Here is a 20,045-nt window from a genome sequence, read left to right as displayed (position 1 = left end):
GGTCGAATGTAAGGCGGAAGGAGTAGTAAAAAAAAAGAGAACGAAAAACGTTAGAGGAACAAGTTAGCGCTGCAGACCGTGTTGCTGCTGCAAGCCTGAGAATTAAAGAATGGAACTGATAAACACTGAAGGTGTCGTCATTAATATTTGAGGCATGCAAACATTACAGGAGAGACCAAACAGCCACTTCATAAACACACAACATAGAAGAGCCACCTCCACGGGACAAGAGTCGACGGTCCATCTGCATCTAAGGTCAAAGGTCACTTTTTTGAGAATGCCAATGTTCACATTTTGGACAGAGAAGACAGATGGTTTGAAAGAGGAGTGAAAGAAGCATCAGACAGTTGGTGTTGTAAGCCCGCCCTCTGTTCAAAGATGGTCGCTCACAGTGGATCTGTGAGCGACCATCTTTGAACAGAGGGCGGGCTTACAACACCAACTGTCTGCCATCTATAATGCAGTCTGAGATCCTCCCAGACGCCTCAACACCCACTCACAACCAGGTGACCTCAGCAGGTCACATGATAGGCTGAGGCAAGTCACACCTGTGATGGTAATGACCCACGCCATGTTTCACATGTTAGTTATGTGATGAGTCACATGACCAATAGTTGGTCTATAACCCTCAGCACCACCTCCAAGGTGACAGCCCCTCTAGGAGTGACATACCTGAGACTCTCCAGGTATCACATGAGAGCAGAAACATCTTCCAAGAACCAACAAAGATCCTTCTTTAAGGTTTTACTACGCTGTCACCATCTTGAAGTCCAGGCTGGTGGAGCTTCTCTGGTTTTCCCAGCTGGAAATCTGACTTCTGACACTGAAATCTGACATTGAGGCTGTGGACAGCTACAGGTACCTTGGTGTTCATCTGAACAATAAACTGGACTGGTCTCATAATTCAGACGCCCTCTACAGGAAAGGGCAGAGCTGTACCTGCTGCGGAGACTCAAGTCTTTTGGAGTAAAGGGCCCAGTCCTGAACACCTTCTATGACTCTGTGGGGGCCTCAGCCATCTTTTATGGTGTGGTCTGCTGGGGTGGCAGCATCTCTGCCAGGGACAGGAAGAGACTGAACAGGCTGATCCGAAGGGCCAGCTCTGTTCTAGGATGCCCTCTGGACCCAGTGGAGGTGGTGAGTGACAGGAGAATGGTGGCTAAGCTGTCATCCCTGTTGGACAACATCTCCCACCCCATGCAGGAGACTCTGACAGCACTGAGCAGCTCCTTCAGTGGCTGCGGCACCCATGGTGTGGGACGGAGAGATTTCACAGGTCTTTCCTCCCCACTGCTGTCAGACTCTACAACAAAGACTTCAACTGATCAAACACACACATCCACACATGTGCAATAACAGTAAGTGCCATACTCTCTCTCTCTGGCATCGTTGTATTATACTCATATTGTATATAGCATTTGTATTCTATTTTATTCGATTGTATATAGTATTTTATTTTATTTTAATTCTATTCTATTGTGTACAGTATCTTATTAATATATTATTCCAGTGTTTTTTCTCTAATTTTTCTATGCAACTTTGCACTGTCCACTGCTGTCACAAAACAAATTTCCCATGCGTGGAACTAACAAAGGTTATCTTATGTTATTATCTTATCTTCCCATTTAAGCTGGAATGAAGCATGTGTGCTGCTGGTTCAATGACTGCTCACAGGCTCTGATACAAAAACAGAGGATCTACCACAAATCACATCACACTCATAAAAAGCATGACAACAATTTCATAGTTTTAATTATGTTTTTACTGATTAAACAGTAAAAGTAAATAAAAAAAAATCGCAAAACAGATTCCCACTGATGTCAACATCTCCCATTGTTACTACTTAAATGTTTAGCAGAGTAAATTTTGAAAGATTCAACACAGACAATTAAATGTGAAAATGTCACATTTGACTTCTTTTCTCATCAGTACATGAGCATTTATATCATAAATCACATTTATATTAGGTTATGTTTGATCTCGAAAACTATGACTTAAGTGGAAGTTAATGAAAATTGATGATATTACTCTTAATTTATTGAGGCTATTCCATAACTCACATAATGTTATTAATCTGTGGCAGATCTTATTACTGCCTCATGAATCAGATTTTAACAGGATGTGTTCAGTTTCACTCTCTCACCACTATAAAGGCTGAAGCTTTAAATTATAATAATATAATAATTATAATAATGTTTTATTTTTATAAAACATATTTTAAATGGAAATATTTTTATAATTTCACCATAAGAAAGTTCACTTCCTGCATGAAGGTGATCCACAGCTCCATGAACTATTCCCACAAACATCACTGAGCCTCAGACTTTCTTTAACAGGCCTGTCAGACCACAATGATCCAGCTGTTTGTGTTCATGTGCCACATTTAAACGTTTTAGTTAAAATCTACTTCACACACATTTTATTATCTGATATCTGCCACACACGGAGACTTCCTGTTAAACAGAAAGTAACCTTTGTGCGTGGGCGTGTTTGGGAGCTGCAGGTGTGTCCAGGTGTGGGTTCGTTGGGTCAGCAGAGGATTTAACGGGACTTTGTGTCGGTTTGAGTTGTTTTTAAAGGAGGATGAAGACGCTGGTGGTGTTCCTGCTCCTCATGAACGGTAAGAAAGTCTCTGTTTAACCTGCAGCAGCTCCGCAGACAGTCCTCTGTGACCGGAAGTGTTACACTCAGGTGCAGCTCGCGCCTCTGACGTCATGGAAATTCACACAGTGTTGGAAATACAGATTTAATGATGAGGCTTTAATAGTAAAAGTATGAGGGAAGGTTAGAAACAGACCAGACTAACAGACTGTGGACTTTGTAGTCACAGATTGGACACTTCCGGTATGGCAGAGCTAGCTAACCATGCTAAAGTAGCCTCGTGTCTGCGCTGTTTCCGGTCTGAGCCGAGCTCATTCAGCCCTCTGAGCTCCGTTTCTCCGCACTAAACACAGCACAGGTGCACCTGATCAACGGTGACAGCAAACCGGAAATAAACACGGTGTACCTGAGTTTAAATCAACTTTTTTTCAATACCGAGCTGAGAATCCTTGAACAGCATATCTTCTCTTTAAGGAAAAAGGGAATTACTACAAATTAATAATTTATTATTGCATTTGTTATCAGAGAGTAGTGGGTTTTGAATAAAGAGTAGATGTGATCCAGGTATTATTACTGAAGAAATAGAAATATTTATTGTTACATTTTAAACCTGACAGCACAGCAACAGCATGAGGAGAAGAGTGTTTGCTCAGGAAATACACGGGTCCCTTAATAGCTGAAATAATATTTAAAGTATTAAGTTCAAATGAATAGTTCAAATATTATCTATTAATTAATAGTTATAGCTGCATTAAATCTGCTGTTAAATCAGCAGCAGCTTTCAGGTTGAATTAAAGCACAGATTACTGTGTGTCACTGTCATCTGTCACCAGGCAGGTTTTAACAGGCATTATAAGACACGTTATTATAACACCAGGGCTCGCAAAATTTCAAAATCCCTGGTAGCCCTTCGGGCAGGCACTCTTCAGTTTTTGGTAGCCCAAAATAAATTTAAGTAGCCTGAATAAAAAAAAGAAGAGGACAATTTTTTGATTGATGTTTTGTTTCCTTTACAATATTATACTTTAATGTATAATATTGTAAAGGAAACAAAACATCAATCTAAAAATATTTAAAACACAAATTACAACAACAATTTCAACCATCAACTCAAATATTTGGTTCTAATTGAACAGAAATTTCTATGAACTTGCAAGAACTGTGTACAACATGAATCAGTCTGTGTCAGATCCTGAATTTGAAATTTCCACTGAAATCACGGGTAAGAGGCAAGTGAAACCACGATCTAGGACATTTGCTTTTTGAAGTTTGCAAAGACTGCTAAATTTTGCCAGTGGTAGTTCACTCTTTGCAACATAGTAGGCTGTTCTAAACAGATTTTTCAGGACTTCTTGTTGTGCTTGGTTTATTTTTAGTATGCTTTTTGCAATTGGTGTTTGTTCTGGGAAAGATATTGCAGACTGAGCAATAATGTATTTCTTGCATTTCTCATGGGTTCTGATGGGGTCTTTCTTAAAATGACTGGTCCCAGTAACAAAGGCGCTTGTCGACTCAGAAATTGAGGGAAACTCACAACACACCCAGCAGAACATTATGTTATTTAGCTTGTCATATTCCAGCCACATAAATTCTTTTGTCCATGAAACCAAAAAAGCTGAGCTTTCTTTTTGCCTCATAGTCTGATTTGTCATAACTTTTCCGTTTTGTGGTAGGCTTTTATTTGGCTGCCCCTTCTTCACCCTGACCTCTCTTTTTTGGCTCTGCAGAACTAAAATACCTGCCTAAAGCCATCTGCTCTTACACACATACTTACATAACGATCAGCAATTCTCTGCGCAATCAACCTCTATCACATGTTTAAGCTGCAGGAGATTTCACTTGTCATGTTTGATAGTAAGCTAACGATTGATAAGACGATGTCAGAGGAATTGGTGCGCAATTAATCTCTGACTTACCAGTCAGTGCTGCCGCTCTCTACACACAGTTTGCGCAATCGCAAAGTGAAAGTGAAAGCAAAAAACAAGCGCAAATTCAAACGCGATTTCAATATGTCACATAATGACAGTGGCTCATCGATGCCGATGACATAATTACTCAGCTACATTTGTGAAAGAATGCAAAAGCATTGACACATATTTCATTCGTATGATAGCCCGACGGGCAGGGCTGAGATGGATTTTGGTAGCCCGACTGGAAAAATCGCTAGCCCCGGGACGTCGGGCTAGCGATTTTGCGAGCCCTGAACACACTTTTATATTTGTATGTTAAACACATTTCTGTTTTGTTTGTTTTTTTCACATCTCCTCTATGGTCTGCTGTTGGTCTTTTACCTTAACTCATGATGTAAAGCTGTAATAAACTATTTAAAAAAAAAACAGTATGTCAGTTTGTTATCCTGGTATTCAGTCTGTGCTGCTCTCACTCAGAGATCAGACTTCATGTTCAGTAACCACACTGACAGCAAGAGGAGGAAACAATTGGTTTAATTTAAAAGAACAGTCTGAGCTGTGGATTAAAACAATAACAAATATATAAGTGAGTCACATATCAAACACAGACCATTAAGTGTAATAAGAAGCAGAATAAAAAGCTGAGTGTGAGGGTCAGGGTGCTGTCTCACTGCAGAGGCTTCAGGCTGAATCCTGCTGAGCTCACAGAGTCAGACTCACCTGTGCAGCTTGGACAGGTAAACACATCAGGACATGAGGAGAGTTGGCAAAGTACAGACATTCAGTACTTAAGTACAACTACAAACACTACTATTAAAATACTCCAGCAAAAGTAGAAGTACTGATTCCACTAGGGCTGTACGATATAATGATATATATCGGATGACGATATAAAAACGTCTATCGTTTCATATTACGTTATCGTTTGTTTCATGGTGTCGCAAAGTAAACTGTTTACGGCAATATTTTTTTATTGTTTTGATGGTCACTGTAGTGGCTATATTAATTTCTTAAAGTTCTCTCTTTCTCTTATATTTAATATAACCACACTATGGATGGACAAGTGTCTGTTTTTATGCGTTGTCATTAACAACAACGACGGTAAACCCAGTGTGTGGCTCCGCCGTCCGCTTGTTTATTTTTCACATAAACCTTTCACATTAAAGCTCAAGATCCTGCTGAGACCTTTCAAAATAAACTGAATCACATGAAAGAGTATGCAGAGTGTTTACGGATGAGAAGCAAAAAAGAGCCGTCAGGTGCTAAAAAATAAACCTTAGACTCAAACGTTAGAACAGGCTTTCCCCTGCAGCACGCTGTGTAATAAATACTCACAAAGAAAATGGCGTTACAACTTATGTCAAAAAATGTATAGTTTCATCGGTGCATTGGTTAAAACACTCGACTCCAGGCACACGACGCCCAGCTGAAAACACTTGACGCAAGTCGAGCTGCCCGAGATTCACAGAATTTACTGAAAATGTTAAATTTTTGTGATTTATATCATTGTCTGGACTATAGATGTCTTATATCAGGAAATGAGATTTTGGTCTTATTGCACAGCCCTAGATTCCACTTCTTTACTCAAGTAAAAGTAAAAAAAGTAGAGGCTCTGAAATGTACTCGGAGTAAGAAAGTAAAAGTAGCTCTTTGGAGGACGTTTGTGCAATGCTAACTGAACCTTGTGCTTTATTGATATAATGATAAAATAATATCAGTAGACGTGAATACAAACTTCAGTCGAACATTTGTTTATTGTAATCATCAGGGCTGCCACAAACGATTATTTTGATAGTCGACTAGTCACCGATTATTTTTGCGATTAGTCGACTAATCAGATCATGCATCCATTGGACGTAAAACGTACAGCTTATAAGCTGCACCAGCATGCATCTGCTCTTATATAACTATCGTTAGCTTACAGCTAATGATAGGGTTTAAGGTTTGTGCTAACTAAAAATAAAGACAAAATGATAGTTAAACTAAGATTTAATATTATTAAACTTTTAATGAAATTTGCAGATTGTCTCAGTGAAGTTTAATAAACTCAGCTGTCTGCTCCTTGCTGTCTAATATATAACAGGACACTGGAGTAAATTCTCGACCATCTCACAGTTAATCAGTTTTTTGTTGGACTCTTATTCAGCTATGTGAAAACTATATAACTTTAATCTCAGCCAAACCGATTTACTCAGGAACAAATAAAACACTGGAAAAAGCCAAACAATAAGATTTTTAAGTTATCTAAGGGACTTATATATCATGTTTAACCTGAGTAGCGAAAGACTGCAGGGGGTCTGAAAACGATCTGCTGGGAGTCTGCTGTTCCTCCGTTTGGAGGAGTCTTCGAATTTGGACAGCCTTTGGCTACGTTCACTCTGCAGGCGAAAGCGCATCAAATCTGACTTTTTTGACCCTATGCGACCCATATGTGATCATGGTATGACATGTTGAACAGCACAAATCCGATATTTTCAAATCCAACCTAGGTCACTTTCTTATGTGGTACTGAATCCGATACATATCTGATGTTTTAGAAAGCGACTGCTGTTTGAATGATCATGTCGCATTAAATCCATCTTTTACGTCACTGACACAAGACAGACGCCAATTATCAGCACTGGAGAAGACAAACGAGAAAGCATGGTGGCGGTAACTTCCATTTTTACTTCCTTAAACAGAGCGCGCTGTGTGTGACGTCTTCTTTTGCGCATGCGGGACGCTTTGAGGGCTGTGAACAGTTCACACTAGAGCGTGTTTGCGCTCACATTTTATTTGTAGTGTGAACAACTAGACAAAAAAAAATCAGATTTGATTAAAAAATCGGAATTGAGCATTAAGACCTACAGTGTGAACGTAGCCTTTGTCGTGACGCTGTAACGTAATCGTCCTACAAATGCTGCCTCCGAAGGATGCAGCCCCTGAATTTGGACACAGCTAGGCTACTGGGGACAGCTTCTTCTTCTTCGGGGTTTAACGGCAGCTGGCATCTTTGTACATGCAGTGCTGCCATCTTCTGTTTCGGTCTGTTATTACACTCTTAAATCCTGCTACTTATTCCTGCGTCTTTCAGGATCTTACAAAGCTTCAAACGATGCGGTGACTATTAAATTAGTCGTCTACGATTTTGATAGTCGACGTAATCGTGGCAGACCTACTAATCATATTCAGCTTCAATCTGAAGAAAAAGAACGAAAATAAATATATATTTCTATTTCCTGTTGCTACATTGTAGAGGGTGACTTTGCCTCTAAACAGAAAATGTGCACAGTCAGTTAAAGTGGATTCAGCAGGTGGAGGAACAATGAAACTCGTTCTGATGTCTCAGTGTGGGGAAAAGAATCATAACTCACAATAATTTCTATTGAGAGCTCCAGTAGATTTTCTTAGTGTACAGGCTGTGATAAGCTGACCTGCTGCTCTCTGTGGATGTACACATCTGAATTCAACCAGATGTGAGCAGATGTTTCATGAGTTGTCCTGGCTGATTTCATCCTCTGCACTGACAGTACACTGTTTATGCTGTCTGTTTACTAGATGGTATAAAGTTGGCATGAAGGTGGGATTCATTCAATGAATCTCAGCATCATCAGCTAAACTTCATATGAATCTCTGCTACACTTGATGTAAGCTAACTGTGACCATGAATCCATAGCCACTGTGCACCAGTCACACGCTGTTCTTTACTTTAAATTCATCACCTGGAAAGAGCTGTCTAGATGATGAAGGACTGCAACTTACAACACCTGCAGTCGTTCAGGTGAACCACTTTAACCCCTGATGTTGCCACACAACTTTCTATGCTACATCTCCTGGTGATCAATATATGAACAGGATTTCCTTTCATGTGTTTCTGTTCAGGCTCAAATCAGTTTCATGTTTGAAGGCTCGCAGTGATGAAACTCAAATGAGTTCAATCAAAAGTATCAAGTCTGTTTTGAAAGTGTGAGGAAAAAGTTCAGATATGTGTTTTAAAATTCTAGGGAGTAAAAGTAAAAGTAGTTAGAAAAAATACTACTCAGGTAAAGTGCAGATGAAAATTGTACTTAAGTACTTACTGCCCAACTCTGGAGATGAGGAGTAGTTTTTATTGCTCACATTATGTAAATTAATTAGCTGTTAGAATTGTTATCAGTTACTATGAATCTATGTAATCAATATACACTAATAATGTAACATTACAGTATTAACCTGAATGAATTTTGCCTCATGAGGCTTACAGCTGTGCAGATGAGACCAGTGGGCACAAACTAAGATTTACAGCTCACATTTAGTGTGTGCAGCCAAACATGATGGCAGACTGCCACAGATCACTCCTGAGGAAAGAGGAGGCGTTCAGCTTCCTCATAGTTTCACACCTTCAAATCACTGGATTCTTCTTGGTGGCTTTCAGATGAGCTCATGTTACAATCAGCTGCTGTGTGTGTGTTGTTGTGTAGCTGAAGCTCTGACTCACATTTCATATGTGACCAAAGGAAACTTGGTGCTGTGTGACACACTTTAGATTCTCTGCTGCTGCTTTGAACTCTTCAAACTAAAGAGCCAAACTGATGATTGACTGTGCAGCTCTGACATGGCACCAAATGTCCCTGTTATCAGCTGCTGGGTGGACGTTATCAGAGCTTTTTAGTCCCACACGGATCACCAGGAGCTCCTCCTCTGTCTGCAAACAGGCTCAGCAGCTCTGATCGTTCATTGGAGTCAGCACAGAGTGTGGAGACATCTAGTGGTCGTGGAGAGAAGTGCATGTGACATGTGTGTGTTGTGTTAATCAGCATGAGTAGTTAGGGGGACGTGCCTCCCTGTGTCTGATGGCAGTCCTTGTAATTACCCAGCATGCTGTGCTGTGTTTCATTTCTAACACTGGCTTTACTGAAGAGCTTTCTGAGCTTCTTTCATTGATTCTGACCAACATACATGTTTGCTGTGGATCCACATCTGCTCTTACTGCTAATGTCATGAAGCTGTTTGAGTGGTGAGCAGCAAAGAAGCAGGTCCTAACAGGGACATAGCAGGATATTCCTGCCTCTAAATGAGCTGTAACTGCACATATGAGCACAGCTGGTCTGCATGTAGTGAACACAAAGAGTCTGTGTGAGCTGAATTTACACCAGTCTGTTTGTGTTCCTGTTATTTTGGCCCTTTGACAAACTCAAATGTATTTAAGCTTAAATGAAAGTGCACTTATACAAATGCTGTAAAATCACAGTCCTGCTGATTTTCCTTTAGTGGACACCAAATATTTTTATCTGCAGGTGAAACTCTGCAGTGACCTGAGCGTGTGCTGTTCTCTGGCATCTCTCTAAATACTGTTGACATGCTTGATGTTCTTGTCTGTGGTCACGAGGATCTTATCTTCCATCCCTGCTTCTGTTTCCTGCTCACAAACCTGCATCCATCTCAGCGTCTAAACTCAAAGTCAGCAGCAGCTTCTTAGCTGTCTCTGCCCTCATAGCCCTGATCTCAGGGACTCTTAGATCATTTCAGTATGTACATGGAAATCTGTCCTTGATGACATCGGCCCTTTGAAGGTGAAACATTAGAAATATAATGCCCTCCATGGCTCAGTGATACAGCAGAGATAAAGAAACACAAAGCAGAAGAAATGAGAGGAACTGGGAGAAAGAAGAACAACCCCAGAGTTTTATTCCAGGTGATAAGACCTCCTGGATCCTGTCTGAGCTCATCTTTATCTTAAACTTTGAAAGTCTGCTGCTTCTCAGTTAATCCTACACATGAACAGCAGAAATATTCCTAGAAATCTCTCTCACGTTTGTTCCCTACAACACAGAAACAACTCTGATTTCTGTTGATTCTTCTGGTTCTCAGTTCTGGACCTGATGTGGTTCACCATGATATCCTTCCTGGTTTCTCTCCTCGTTAACGGTCAGAACTCCATGTGGAGTTCCTCAAGGCTCGGTGCTGGAAATTAGCCTTTCTGTGTTTAGTGTTTCATGTCCCTTTTAAGAAATAAAAGCTCGTCACCTTGGACCGTTTATTTTGTAATGGTCATGCGGACCCTCTGTGAGTATGCGGGGTTTTTTCTTTGTCTGGGAAAGTGGGATGGGGGGGAAGAGGGTTATGTTTTTTGTGTTGTCGGTATGTTGTACTTATTAATGTTATACAAGGGCAATTCATGTGTACACTGCTATTTATTATTTCTGGAGTGAATCCTAATTCATCGCTAAGTGGTGGCATTAGATTTGTGAGCTGGAATGTGCGAGGACTTGGGCATGTGCACAAACGAGCTAAGGTTTTTTCTCACTTAAAATCGCTAGCTGCTGATGTTGTGTATCTTCAGGAAACCCATATGAAACCGACTAAAGAGAGGTTGCTCAGGTGCTCCTGGGCTAATCAGATTTTTCAGTCGACATTCTCCAGTAAAGCCCGTGGAGTGGCTATATTGATCTGTAGAACAGTTCCATTTAGACATGAGTCCACGGTTAGTGCTCCGAATGGTCAATTTGTTCTGGTGACGGGCCATATTCATGCAACCCACGTTACTTTATTGAATTTATATGGTCCTTGATAGCCCAGCTTTCTTTCAACAAATATTTAATTTATTACCTAGTCTCGCTGATACTCATGTAATTTTAGGAGGCAATTTTAATTGTGTACTTGATAAACACTTGGATAGATCCACTCAAAGCTCCCAGTTGTTTAACGCTTCGACTGTTCTGAATAATATGTTGAGCTCTACTAACCTAGTTGATGTTTGGAGACTGTGTAACCCTACTGGTAGAGATTACTCTTATTTTTCACAAGTGCACAAATCGTACTCCAGAATAGATTATTTTTTGCTTGATTCTAAATTGATGTCTAAAGTTGTATGCTAAACTTATCACAACATCTTGATCTCGGATCACTCTCCAACCTCTTTAGTCCTGGACTTCTGTGGTACGAAACAACAGGGTAACTGGCGTTTTCACCCGTCACTCCTGTCTGAGACATCCTTTTGCCAATTTATGACAACTAAAATATCAGAATTCTTGGAAACTAATGATAAACAAGATGTTTCTGATTCGATTCTATGGGAAACATTTAAAGTGGTAATGCGAGGAGAAATTATTTCATTTGAATCTTCGTTAAAAAAAGAACGACGGAAACGCCTGTTCGAAATAGAAATTGAATTAACACAGTTAGAACAGGACCATAAGGTTTCTTCTTGTCCCTCTTTGTTTCAAGACATCATTAAAAGGAAGTTTGAGTATAACACAATTTTATCTAGTCAAGTAACAGATCAGCTATTTAGGATCAGACAGAAGCATTTTGAGTATGGAGATAAGCCTCATAAGCTTCTTTCTCGGCAGCTGAGAGGCCTACAGGCCAGTAGGGCTATACACAAAATTAAATCAAGATCAGGTGAAATTTTAATTAGCCCTAAAGCTATTAATGAGCGATTTAGAGAATATTATGAAGAGCTCTATATGTCAAAAGCTTGGGGCAATATTTCTGATTGGTTAGAGAAGTTGGATCTCCCAAAAATGAATGACGCTGCACGAGAGGCTTTAAACTCAGATATCACTATTGAAGAAGTTTCGAAAGCTATTAAGTCATTCTCCAATGGAAAGTCCCCAGGCCCAGATGGGTTTGGCATTGAATTGTATAAAAAATATTCTGAAAAGGTGGCCCCGCTTTTATTGAGAATGTTTAAGCATTCTTTCCATACTCAAGCATTTCCTCGTACGCTATATGAAGCTAATATTTCTTTGTTATTGAAAGAAGGAAAGGATGAAACAGAATGTTCCTCTTATCGACCTATTGCTTTGTTTGGATATGAAAATTTTCAGTAAAATTTTGGTAAACAGATTAAATGGACATGTTGGATCAATTATCCATCCGGATCAAACTGGGTTTGTCCCCCAGAGGTTTTCCTTCTTTAATGTTCGAAGATTGATGAATATTATGTATCATAGGCACTGGGGGGCTTCCAAGATCGCAGTACTGAGCTTAGATGCTGAAAAGGCGTTTGACCAGGTCGAGTGGGCCTATATGCTCCGGGTACTGGAGAAGTTCGGTTTAGGCGAACAGTTTATATCATGGGTTGATATGATATATAGGCATCCCTCTTCTTCCATTCTTACTAACTAAGATAGATCAGCGCCTTTTTTTTCTTTTTTTACACCGCGGGACACGACAAGGCTGCCCTTTGAGCCCTTTGCTCTTCGCAATTTCTATTGAACCTCTTGCAGTAGCCATTAGGAATGAGCCCTCTATTGACCCTGTCCGATTGGGGAATATCAAGCACTACATTTCCTTATATGTGGATGATGTTGTTTTGTTCTTGTCAAATCCTGAGCGATCTGTTCCTGTACTTTTAGATGTGGTGAGGTTGTTTGGGGAAATCTCAGGTTATACAATTAATTGGCAGAAGAGTGAGTTTGTGGCTTTAACTGCAAACTTGGATGTTGATTTTTTTGAAAATTTTGCCTTTTAAAATTACAGACAGATTGAAATACTTGGGTGTTATTTTGCCTAAGGATCCTAAATTGATCTTTAAGTTGAATTATCTTGAACAAGTTGAAAAATTGAAAAAGGACATTGAGAAATGGAGGGCTCTCCCTATCTCCATGGTAGGTCGCATTAATGTAATCAAAATGGTTTCCCTTCCTAAATTTCTATATTTATTTTTAAACTTACCTATTTTTTTGAATAAGCAATTTTTTAAAGTGATCGACTCAGTAGTATTACCATTTGTTTGGGGCTTTAAAACTCACAGGATATCAAAAGTTCATTTATGTAAGTCTAAACTTAAGGGTGGATTTGCTTTGCCACTGTTTCAGTTTTATTATTGGGCTGCAAATGCTAGAACTCTTGCTTACTGGCAGGAAGGGTACAAAAAGGTCATGTCTGCCGATGCAAGGCATCAGTTAATTCAATTCAAAGTGCTTCACAGACTTCATTATTCAAAAACTAAACTGCACAGGATTTTTCCTTCTATCAGTTCGATATGTGATCGTTGTAAACTTGGAGAAGGCTCTCTTACTCATTTATTTTGGACTTGTCCCAAATTGCATAACTATTGGTTGAATATTTTTAATTGTTTTTCTGATATCTATAATTGCACATTAGAGCCGGACCCAATAATTGCATTGTTTGGATCTTCCTCTTCCATTTTACACCTCAGCTCTGCTGCACAAACTACAGTTTTGTTCGGAATGGTAATTGCTAAAAAAATTATTTTGACTCTCTGGAAGTCGGATATTGTACCTCAATTCAAAATGTGGCTCACAGAACTGACTGCTCTACTACATATGGAGAGAATTAGGTATACATTAGCGGACAAACTTAGTAATTTCTTTGATGTGTGGCAACCATTTTTAGATCATGTATTAAAACAAAGTCCTGTTTGATCGATCACCAATAACTCAGCCTACCACCTTAGCGTTTTATTTCTGTTTATTGCCAGTGTATTTTTGTTGTTGCAGTGTAATCTTTTGCCTTATTTGTGTGTTTTTGCCCTTGCTGTTGTGTTGTCTGTTGTTTTTTTTTTCTTGTTTTTTTTGTATCTCTTTTTTTTCCTATATCAAAAAATCTCAATAAACATACTTAAAAAAAAAAAAAGAAATAAAACAAATATTACACATTTTTATGTGAAACAGACTTAAAAAAGTCCTCCATCATCTCATCATATTTGGACTCTTGTCATTCTCTCTACTCAGCTCTCAGTCAAGTGTCCTCCACCTCATCCACAACTAAGTTGACAGATTTTTAACAAACTTGTATTAATCACTTTTAAAGCCTCACATCAGCTCGTTCCTCCACTTCCTCTGGACTTCCTGCCTCTTCCTTATTTATCTGTCAGTTGTTAAAATGTTGACTGTTTCTGTCGTTCTGTCTCCTGGTTTCTGTAAATGTGTCTAAACTTAATCTTCACCTCAAAGTGACTCATGGAGTCTCTGTGTGTGTGTCCTCAGTTTCCCAGCATGCCTCAGCTGTGGAGTCGTATGAGGAGGACTCGCTCACCCTGCCCTGTAAGTTTCCCACAGAGAGATTGTTTGACCCCTCAGTGGTGTGGAGTCGCTCCGACCTCAGTCCTCCAACCGTCCACCAGCGTCAGCGTCAAGGAGACGAACTGAAAGATCAAAACCAGCGTTACAGCGGCCGAACATCCATGAAGACTGACGCTCTGAAAACTGGAGACCTCAGCCTGAACCTGACCAACCTCCAACTGTCTGACAGCGCCACCTACACCTGCTCCATCAGAGAATTTGGACGTGAACTGAGTCGGAGTGATGTACAGCTGCAGGTCAAAGGTCAGCAACAAACACCTGCTGTAGACACATCTGACATCACTCAGATAAAACTTTATTATTTTAACACTCTCAGAATAAACATGTTGTCTCTTTGATTGATATATAGGCCTATTCATTAAATTAATTACAGTCAGAGGTCAAAGTTCATGTTGTTCTTTGTGTTTCTCCACAGAACAGTTTCCATCCTGGGCCAAAGCTCTCCTGGTTCTCCTGGTTCTTGTTCTTGTGGTTTCTGGAGGTCTCATATATTATTTCCGTCAGTATTTCATGTCAGGTGAGTGTCTCCTACTACACTACCCATAATGCCGATGGTTAGCAGGTGTCCTCTGGTGGCTCCTTGACTGTGGCTCACACAAACTTGTTCCAGAAGCTGAAAGAGTTGAGAGTTACAAACAGCTGATACAGAGAGCTGAAGAGAAACTTCCAGGTTTGTTCCAGAAGTCAGAAAACCTCCTTCAGACTCAGTCATTGATCAGTGAAACAGCTCCACAACATGACTTTACTAAACAGTGTGTGTGCTTCACTGCATTGATCTGACACAGAGGCTGCATGTGGACAAGCTGCTCTTTCATTATACGCAGTTTATCCACATTAAAGTCTCACTGAGGCTACGTTCACACTGCAGGTCTTAATGCTCAATTCCGATTTTTTGATCAAATCCGATTTTTTTGTCTGCTTGTTCACACTACACATAAAATGCGACATCAAACACGCTCTAGTGTGAACGCTCAAAGCGGCCCACATGCGCAAAAGAAGATGTCACACACAACTCGCTCTGTTTAGACCCAGAGCAAACAATATTGTTTGACTGATGGCCCTTAATATAAAGACTTCGGACTTTATGTTTCCAAATTTTTGCTTTAAGTTATTTTGTTATTTACATAATAATGCAAATAACCTAATAATGATCCTTTTTGCTGTTTTAGAGGAGCGGTGCTTCAAAGGATAGTTGCAGATTTCTGTCAGAATCTGCAGACAAAGGAAGGTAAATCACAGCAAAAAATCCTGGCACAACTTCACCTGCTTCCAAGGTGCATGGAGAAGATGAAAGAATTAAAAAAGCAGGAACTCCAGCAACACTTGAGAAACAAAGAACAGCTTTAATAATTGACCAACGCGTTTCGGCTTGTGGCCTTCATCAGGGCCTTCATCCGAATCTGCAGAAAATACAGTAAAAATAAAATGTTCACATTTCTCCAACGTGGTCTTCCTAACAGTTTCACCGGATGGTAGGAAATCGTTCGCGATGTCCTATCGGGCGCTTCTCCGGCGCTAATAATTGGCGTCTGTCTTGTGTCACTGACGTAAAAGACGGATTTAATGCGACTTGACCGTTCACACAGCAGTCGCTTTCTAAAACATCGGATATGTATCGGATTCAGTACCACATACGAAAGTGACCCAGATCGGATTTGAAAATATCGGATTTGTGCCGTTCACACTGTCATACCATGATCGGATATGGGTCGCATAGGGGCGAAAAAAATCGGATTTGATGCGCTTTCGCCTGCAGTGTGAACGTAGCCTGAGATTAAACTCTTTTTCCAAGAATGACCAGCAGAGGGCAGCAGAAGTTACAACAAATACAACACATGACAATATAACAAGTAAAGAATCAAAATCAATGTTTTCTCACTTCTTAAAAAATGACTTAAACCAGCCCGAGCAGGGATTTATAGGTAAAAAGCAAACAAACAGGAAAATCTGTAGATATACAGAGATGGACATTTAGCATCAGCACACAGAGAACAGTGATGTACACATTTCCACAGCCAGCAATAAAACATAAAGCACAATAATGGACAGAATCAAACCTCTTTAGTGACAGGATTCATAAAAGCTGATTACTCTCATCCAATAAATATAAAAAAAAGTTACAGAGATGAAGTTTTTTTCTCACTTGGAGAGAAAAACAAGATTTATTCCCAAAATAGAAACTTTGTTTAGGTTTCAGCATGGAAACCAATCTTTCAATGTGAGGTTTCAACGACAAATACTGATCTATAATAATTCCTGGATACTTATAAGATGTGACCATTTTATTTTCAATCCCTTGAATGGTTTTGATCTTAGGAAACGTAGGTAACAACTCTTTGCTGTTTAAGAATAACATGATCTTGGATTTCTCTGCATTTAACACCAACTTCAGTTAAATAGGACTGAACAACATCAAAGACTTCAGAAATTCAGAGGCTTGTAAGACTGAATGAGATAAACAATCTGCATAAAGATGGAGTTTATTTATTTATAGAGAAAAGAACAGTGGTTATAAATATATATATATATATATATATATATATATATATATATATATATATATATATATATATATATATATATATATATATATATATATATATGTAAAACATAAAGTACTCTAACTGATGAGTTAAAAAGAGACTTACAGTATTTACAGAGAGACCAATATTGTTTAGTCTGTTTATTAAAATGACAGGCAAACTGTATGAAAAACCTTCGACAAGTCAAGACAAACAACAGCTCGTCCGTGATGCCGTTTACTACTTTAATAGCACCAGTTTTGTGCTGTTTAATTTTCTGAATCCTGACTGATGTTGGAAAAGAGTTTAATTTTTGTCCAGAACATCTCAAGAATCAACTATTTTCAGCAAAGGGAGAACATGGACAGATTTCCATATTTCAGAGATTTCGCTGTTCAAAGGCTGAAATAAAAATATAAGTTAGCAGTTCTGCTATCTTATTAAGAAAATAAGGATCAAGTTTATCTGGTCCTGCAGATTTATTTGGATCCAACAGATTTTAGGTCCTGTGGACCTCCAGGACACTCAGAGGAGAAAAGCTGAAGGACTGAACCACAGAGGTTGAGTGGTTACAGAGAGCCTCCTGTTCATTAAGCTGTTTGAAATCTGATGTAAAGATTCAAATAAAGGCCATGAAAAAACAAAATGTATTAAGCGGTTTAAAATGTTACATTTTTCAGTAAAGCACACAAGGCATTTAAAAACAAAATCTGGCATCTTGGTCTTTATAGCCCCGTAATAAAATTTTATCATTTTCCACAATTTTTTAGGATCATTAGGATTTTGAGTGTTTTTGTTTAGACCTAGAACTCCGATTTGGCCTTTTTTATTTGTAGAAGGTTATTGGTTATATCCATTTATAAAACAGTAAATTAGAGATCATCCAGGCCTTTTTTCTTTAAGACACGCCTGTAACTGATTTAACTGGTGTTAATGGTAAAAATCAAATATGTATCATCTGCAAGGTAATCATACAAATCTGTAAATAATTTTTGTGTCTGAAGGAAACTCCTCATTTACATGAACAAACTACAATCTATCAGATATGATTCAAACCACTGCAGTGAATTTCCTTTAATAACTCTGGTGTGTTCTAGTGTTTGTAGTAAAATGTTGTGTCTACACTGAGGTCTAACAGGACAAGCACAGAAATAAGTCCACTGTAACAGGTCATAAGGAGAACATTAGTAACCTTCACTACAGCTCATGTTGTGCTTTGTTGTCCTCTCAGTCCCCTGGGTGGGGGTGGATTCAGGGGTGGAGTCTGTCCAGCTGATCTGCAAAACCACAGTTTGTCTGTCTAAAGATGCTAAAGTGGAGTGGAAGGACGAAAACAACAGGAAGGTCCACGTGTATGAGAACGGCTCTGACCAGCCTGAAGAACAACATGAGGATTACAGAGACCGAACGAAGATGAAGAGGAAGGTCCTGGAACCTGGAGACCTCAGTCTGACCCTGAAACACCCCACAGATGGAGACACAAACACCTACACCTGCACCGTCTACAGCAGGGAGGGAAACATCCTGATGGAGAAACAAGTGGAGCTGAAAGTCAGAGGTCAGTGCTGTAGCTACAGGTCAAAGGTCAGAGGTCAGACTCGTGATGGTGGTTCAGTCTCAGTGGGCTCCATCCAATAATGTTACAGTGTTAGCATGTCTGATGTTTGTGGCTGTTTTGGTTTTTATTTGATTTCCAGCCAAATGTAAAAGCTTCAGCAGATGAACTGTAGGAGCAAAGTTCATGTGTGAGACTTCATCTGAAAGGTAACATCTTCTAGTTTCTGAACATGTGTTTGTTTAGCATGTGGCTAAAACACAGGCTAAGCTAAGTCAGTTCAAATCTCAGTAAAAACCTTCTTTGGTCCTCGTCTATAATCAGTCATATCTGAGTCACAATAACTAGAAGATGATTTCTAGCCGAGCTGTGAAAATCTCCACATCCTTTCTCCATGTTATCATCCAAAGCTGTGTGAAGTTTCAGAGCTCTGCAGCTAACAGAGACTTTCAGTTTGCTGCTCTCTTCCTCTGACAGCTCCATTCTTAGGGAGCGTTAGTTCTCTGTTTCACTTTATTCCACTTATTCAGTCTGATGTTCTCTGATCTGTTTCTCTTGTTTAGTGTCTTAAATGCTGCCAGTGCCTCTCTTTGCTTTCACCAACCTTTCTCTTTATTTCTGAGCTTTTTAAGGACTTTAACTGATGCATCAACCTTTGAAAATGGAAAGAAATCAGTCAGATTCATGGCTGCATCAAAGTGTCACATGTAGTTCTCCCACATCAGCTGAATTATATCTATAGCAGCAAACAGCAGCTGATCCACAAATCTTTGTCTGTGTTAATAAAGTTGGACCAGTTCAAATAGTTTGTTGCTCTGCACTTAAAAGCAGCATGTACAGTTTCCTAACTACTACTGTAATTCTGTAGATGAGATTTTATTGGCTGTTAGTGAGCCAATCAAGAACATTCAGACCAATCAGGAGACTGTGGGGGAGGGATGTGGAGGTGACCTTGTGGGATTTAGCCACGAGCTGTAAACTTGGATAATGTTAGCAGAGAATAATGTCTGTTAGTGAGGTGGATGCAGAGTTTAGCAACGATAGAGTTGGTGTCATCTGCATAACAGCCAGAGATGGGCGGTTATGCGTTATTGTAATCCGATTACTTTTTTCAAGTAATGAGTAATGTAAGGGATTACTATTGCAAAAAGGTAATTAGATTACTGTTACTTTCCGTAGGAACGCCTGCGTTACTGCGTTACTAAAACTGTGATTTTTTTTGCGAGAGTGTCTCATGACAGTGACATAAGTGAGTGCGACGTTCGTGGCATCAGCTGTGTGCAGATCAACAATGGATAATATATCGAGTGCGTTAGAGAGTATGAGCGTGCAGCGTTTAAAGCGTGGAAGTACTGACCTTACTTTGAGTTTGATTCCGTAAAAAGTGACAAAAACATTGGCGTCCGCTGTTCACTGCGTGGGAAGAAAACTTCTTTTTACAGCG

The 20,045-nt window shown here is 39.5% G+C and overlaps 1 protein-coding gene across 1 annotated transcript; it reads left to right on the top strand.

The window, feature by feature from the left end:
- Nucleotides 1–2,478: 2,478 nt before the first annotated feature.
- LOC120434635 (myelin-oligodendrocyte glycoprotein-like) lies at nucleotides 2,479–19,579 on the top strand. The gene is made up of 5 exons (XM_039602878.1): nucleotides 2,479–2,620; nucleotides 14,429–14,767; nucleotides 14,940–15,041; nucleotides 18,278–18,325; nucleotides 19,470–19,579. Exons 1-5 carry the CDS (start codon nucleotides 2,584–2,586, stop codon nucleotides 19,577–19,579), a joined length of 636 nt encoding a protein of 211 aa, XP_039458812.1. The 5' UTR covers nucleotides 2,479–2,583.
- The last annotated feature ends 466 nt before the right edge of the window (nucleotides 19,580–20,045 follow it).

Source organism: Oreochromis aureus, linkage group 3, assembly GCF_013358895.1.
Source record: "Oreochromis aureus strain Israel breed Guangdong linkage group 3, ZZ_aureus, whole genome shotgun sequence".
In the NCBI taxonomy this organism is placed as follows: domain Eukaryota; kingdom Metazoa; phylum Chordata; class Actinopteri; order Cichliformes; family Cichlidae; genus Oreochromis; species Oreochromis aureus.
This window is presented reverse-complemented; position numbering and strand designations above follow the sequence as displayed.

Coding starts and splice junctions, on each gene's coding strand:
- LOC120434635 (XM_039602878.1), top strand. CDS start 2,584: ATGAAGACGCTGGTGGTGTTCCTGCTCCTCATGAACG. Junction 2,621..14,428: donor GTTCCTGCTCCTCATGAACG/GTAAGAAAGTCT, acceptor GTGTGTCCTCAG/TTTCCCAGCATGCCTCAGCT. Junction 18,326..19,469: donor GGAGTCTGTCCAGCTGATCT/GCAAAACCACAG, acceptor GTAATTCTGTAG/ATGAGATTTTATTGGCTGTT.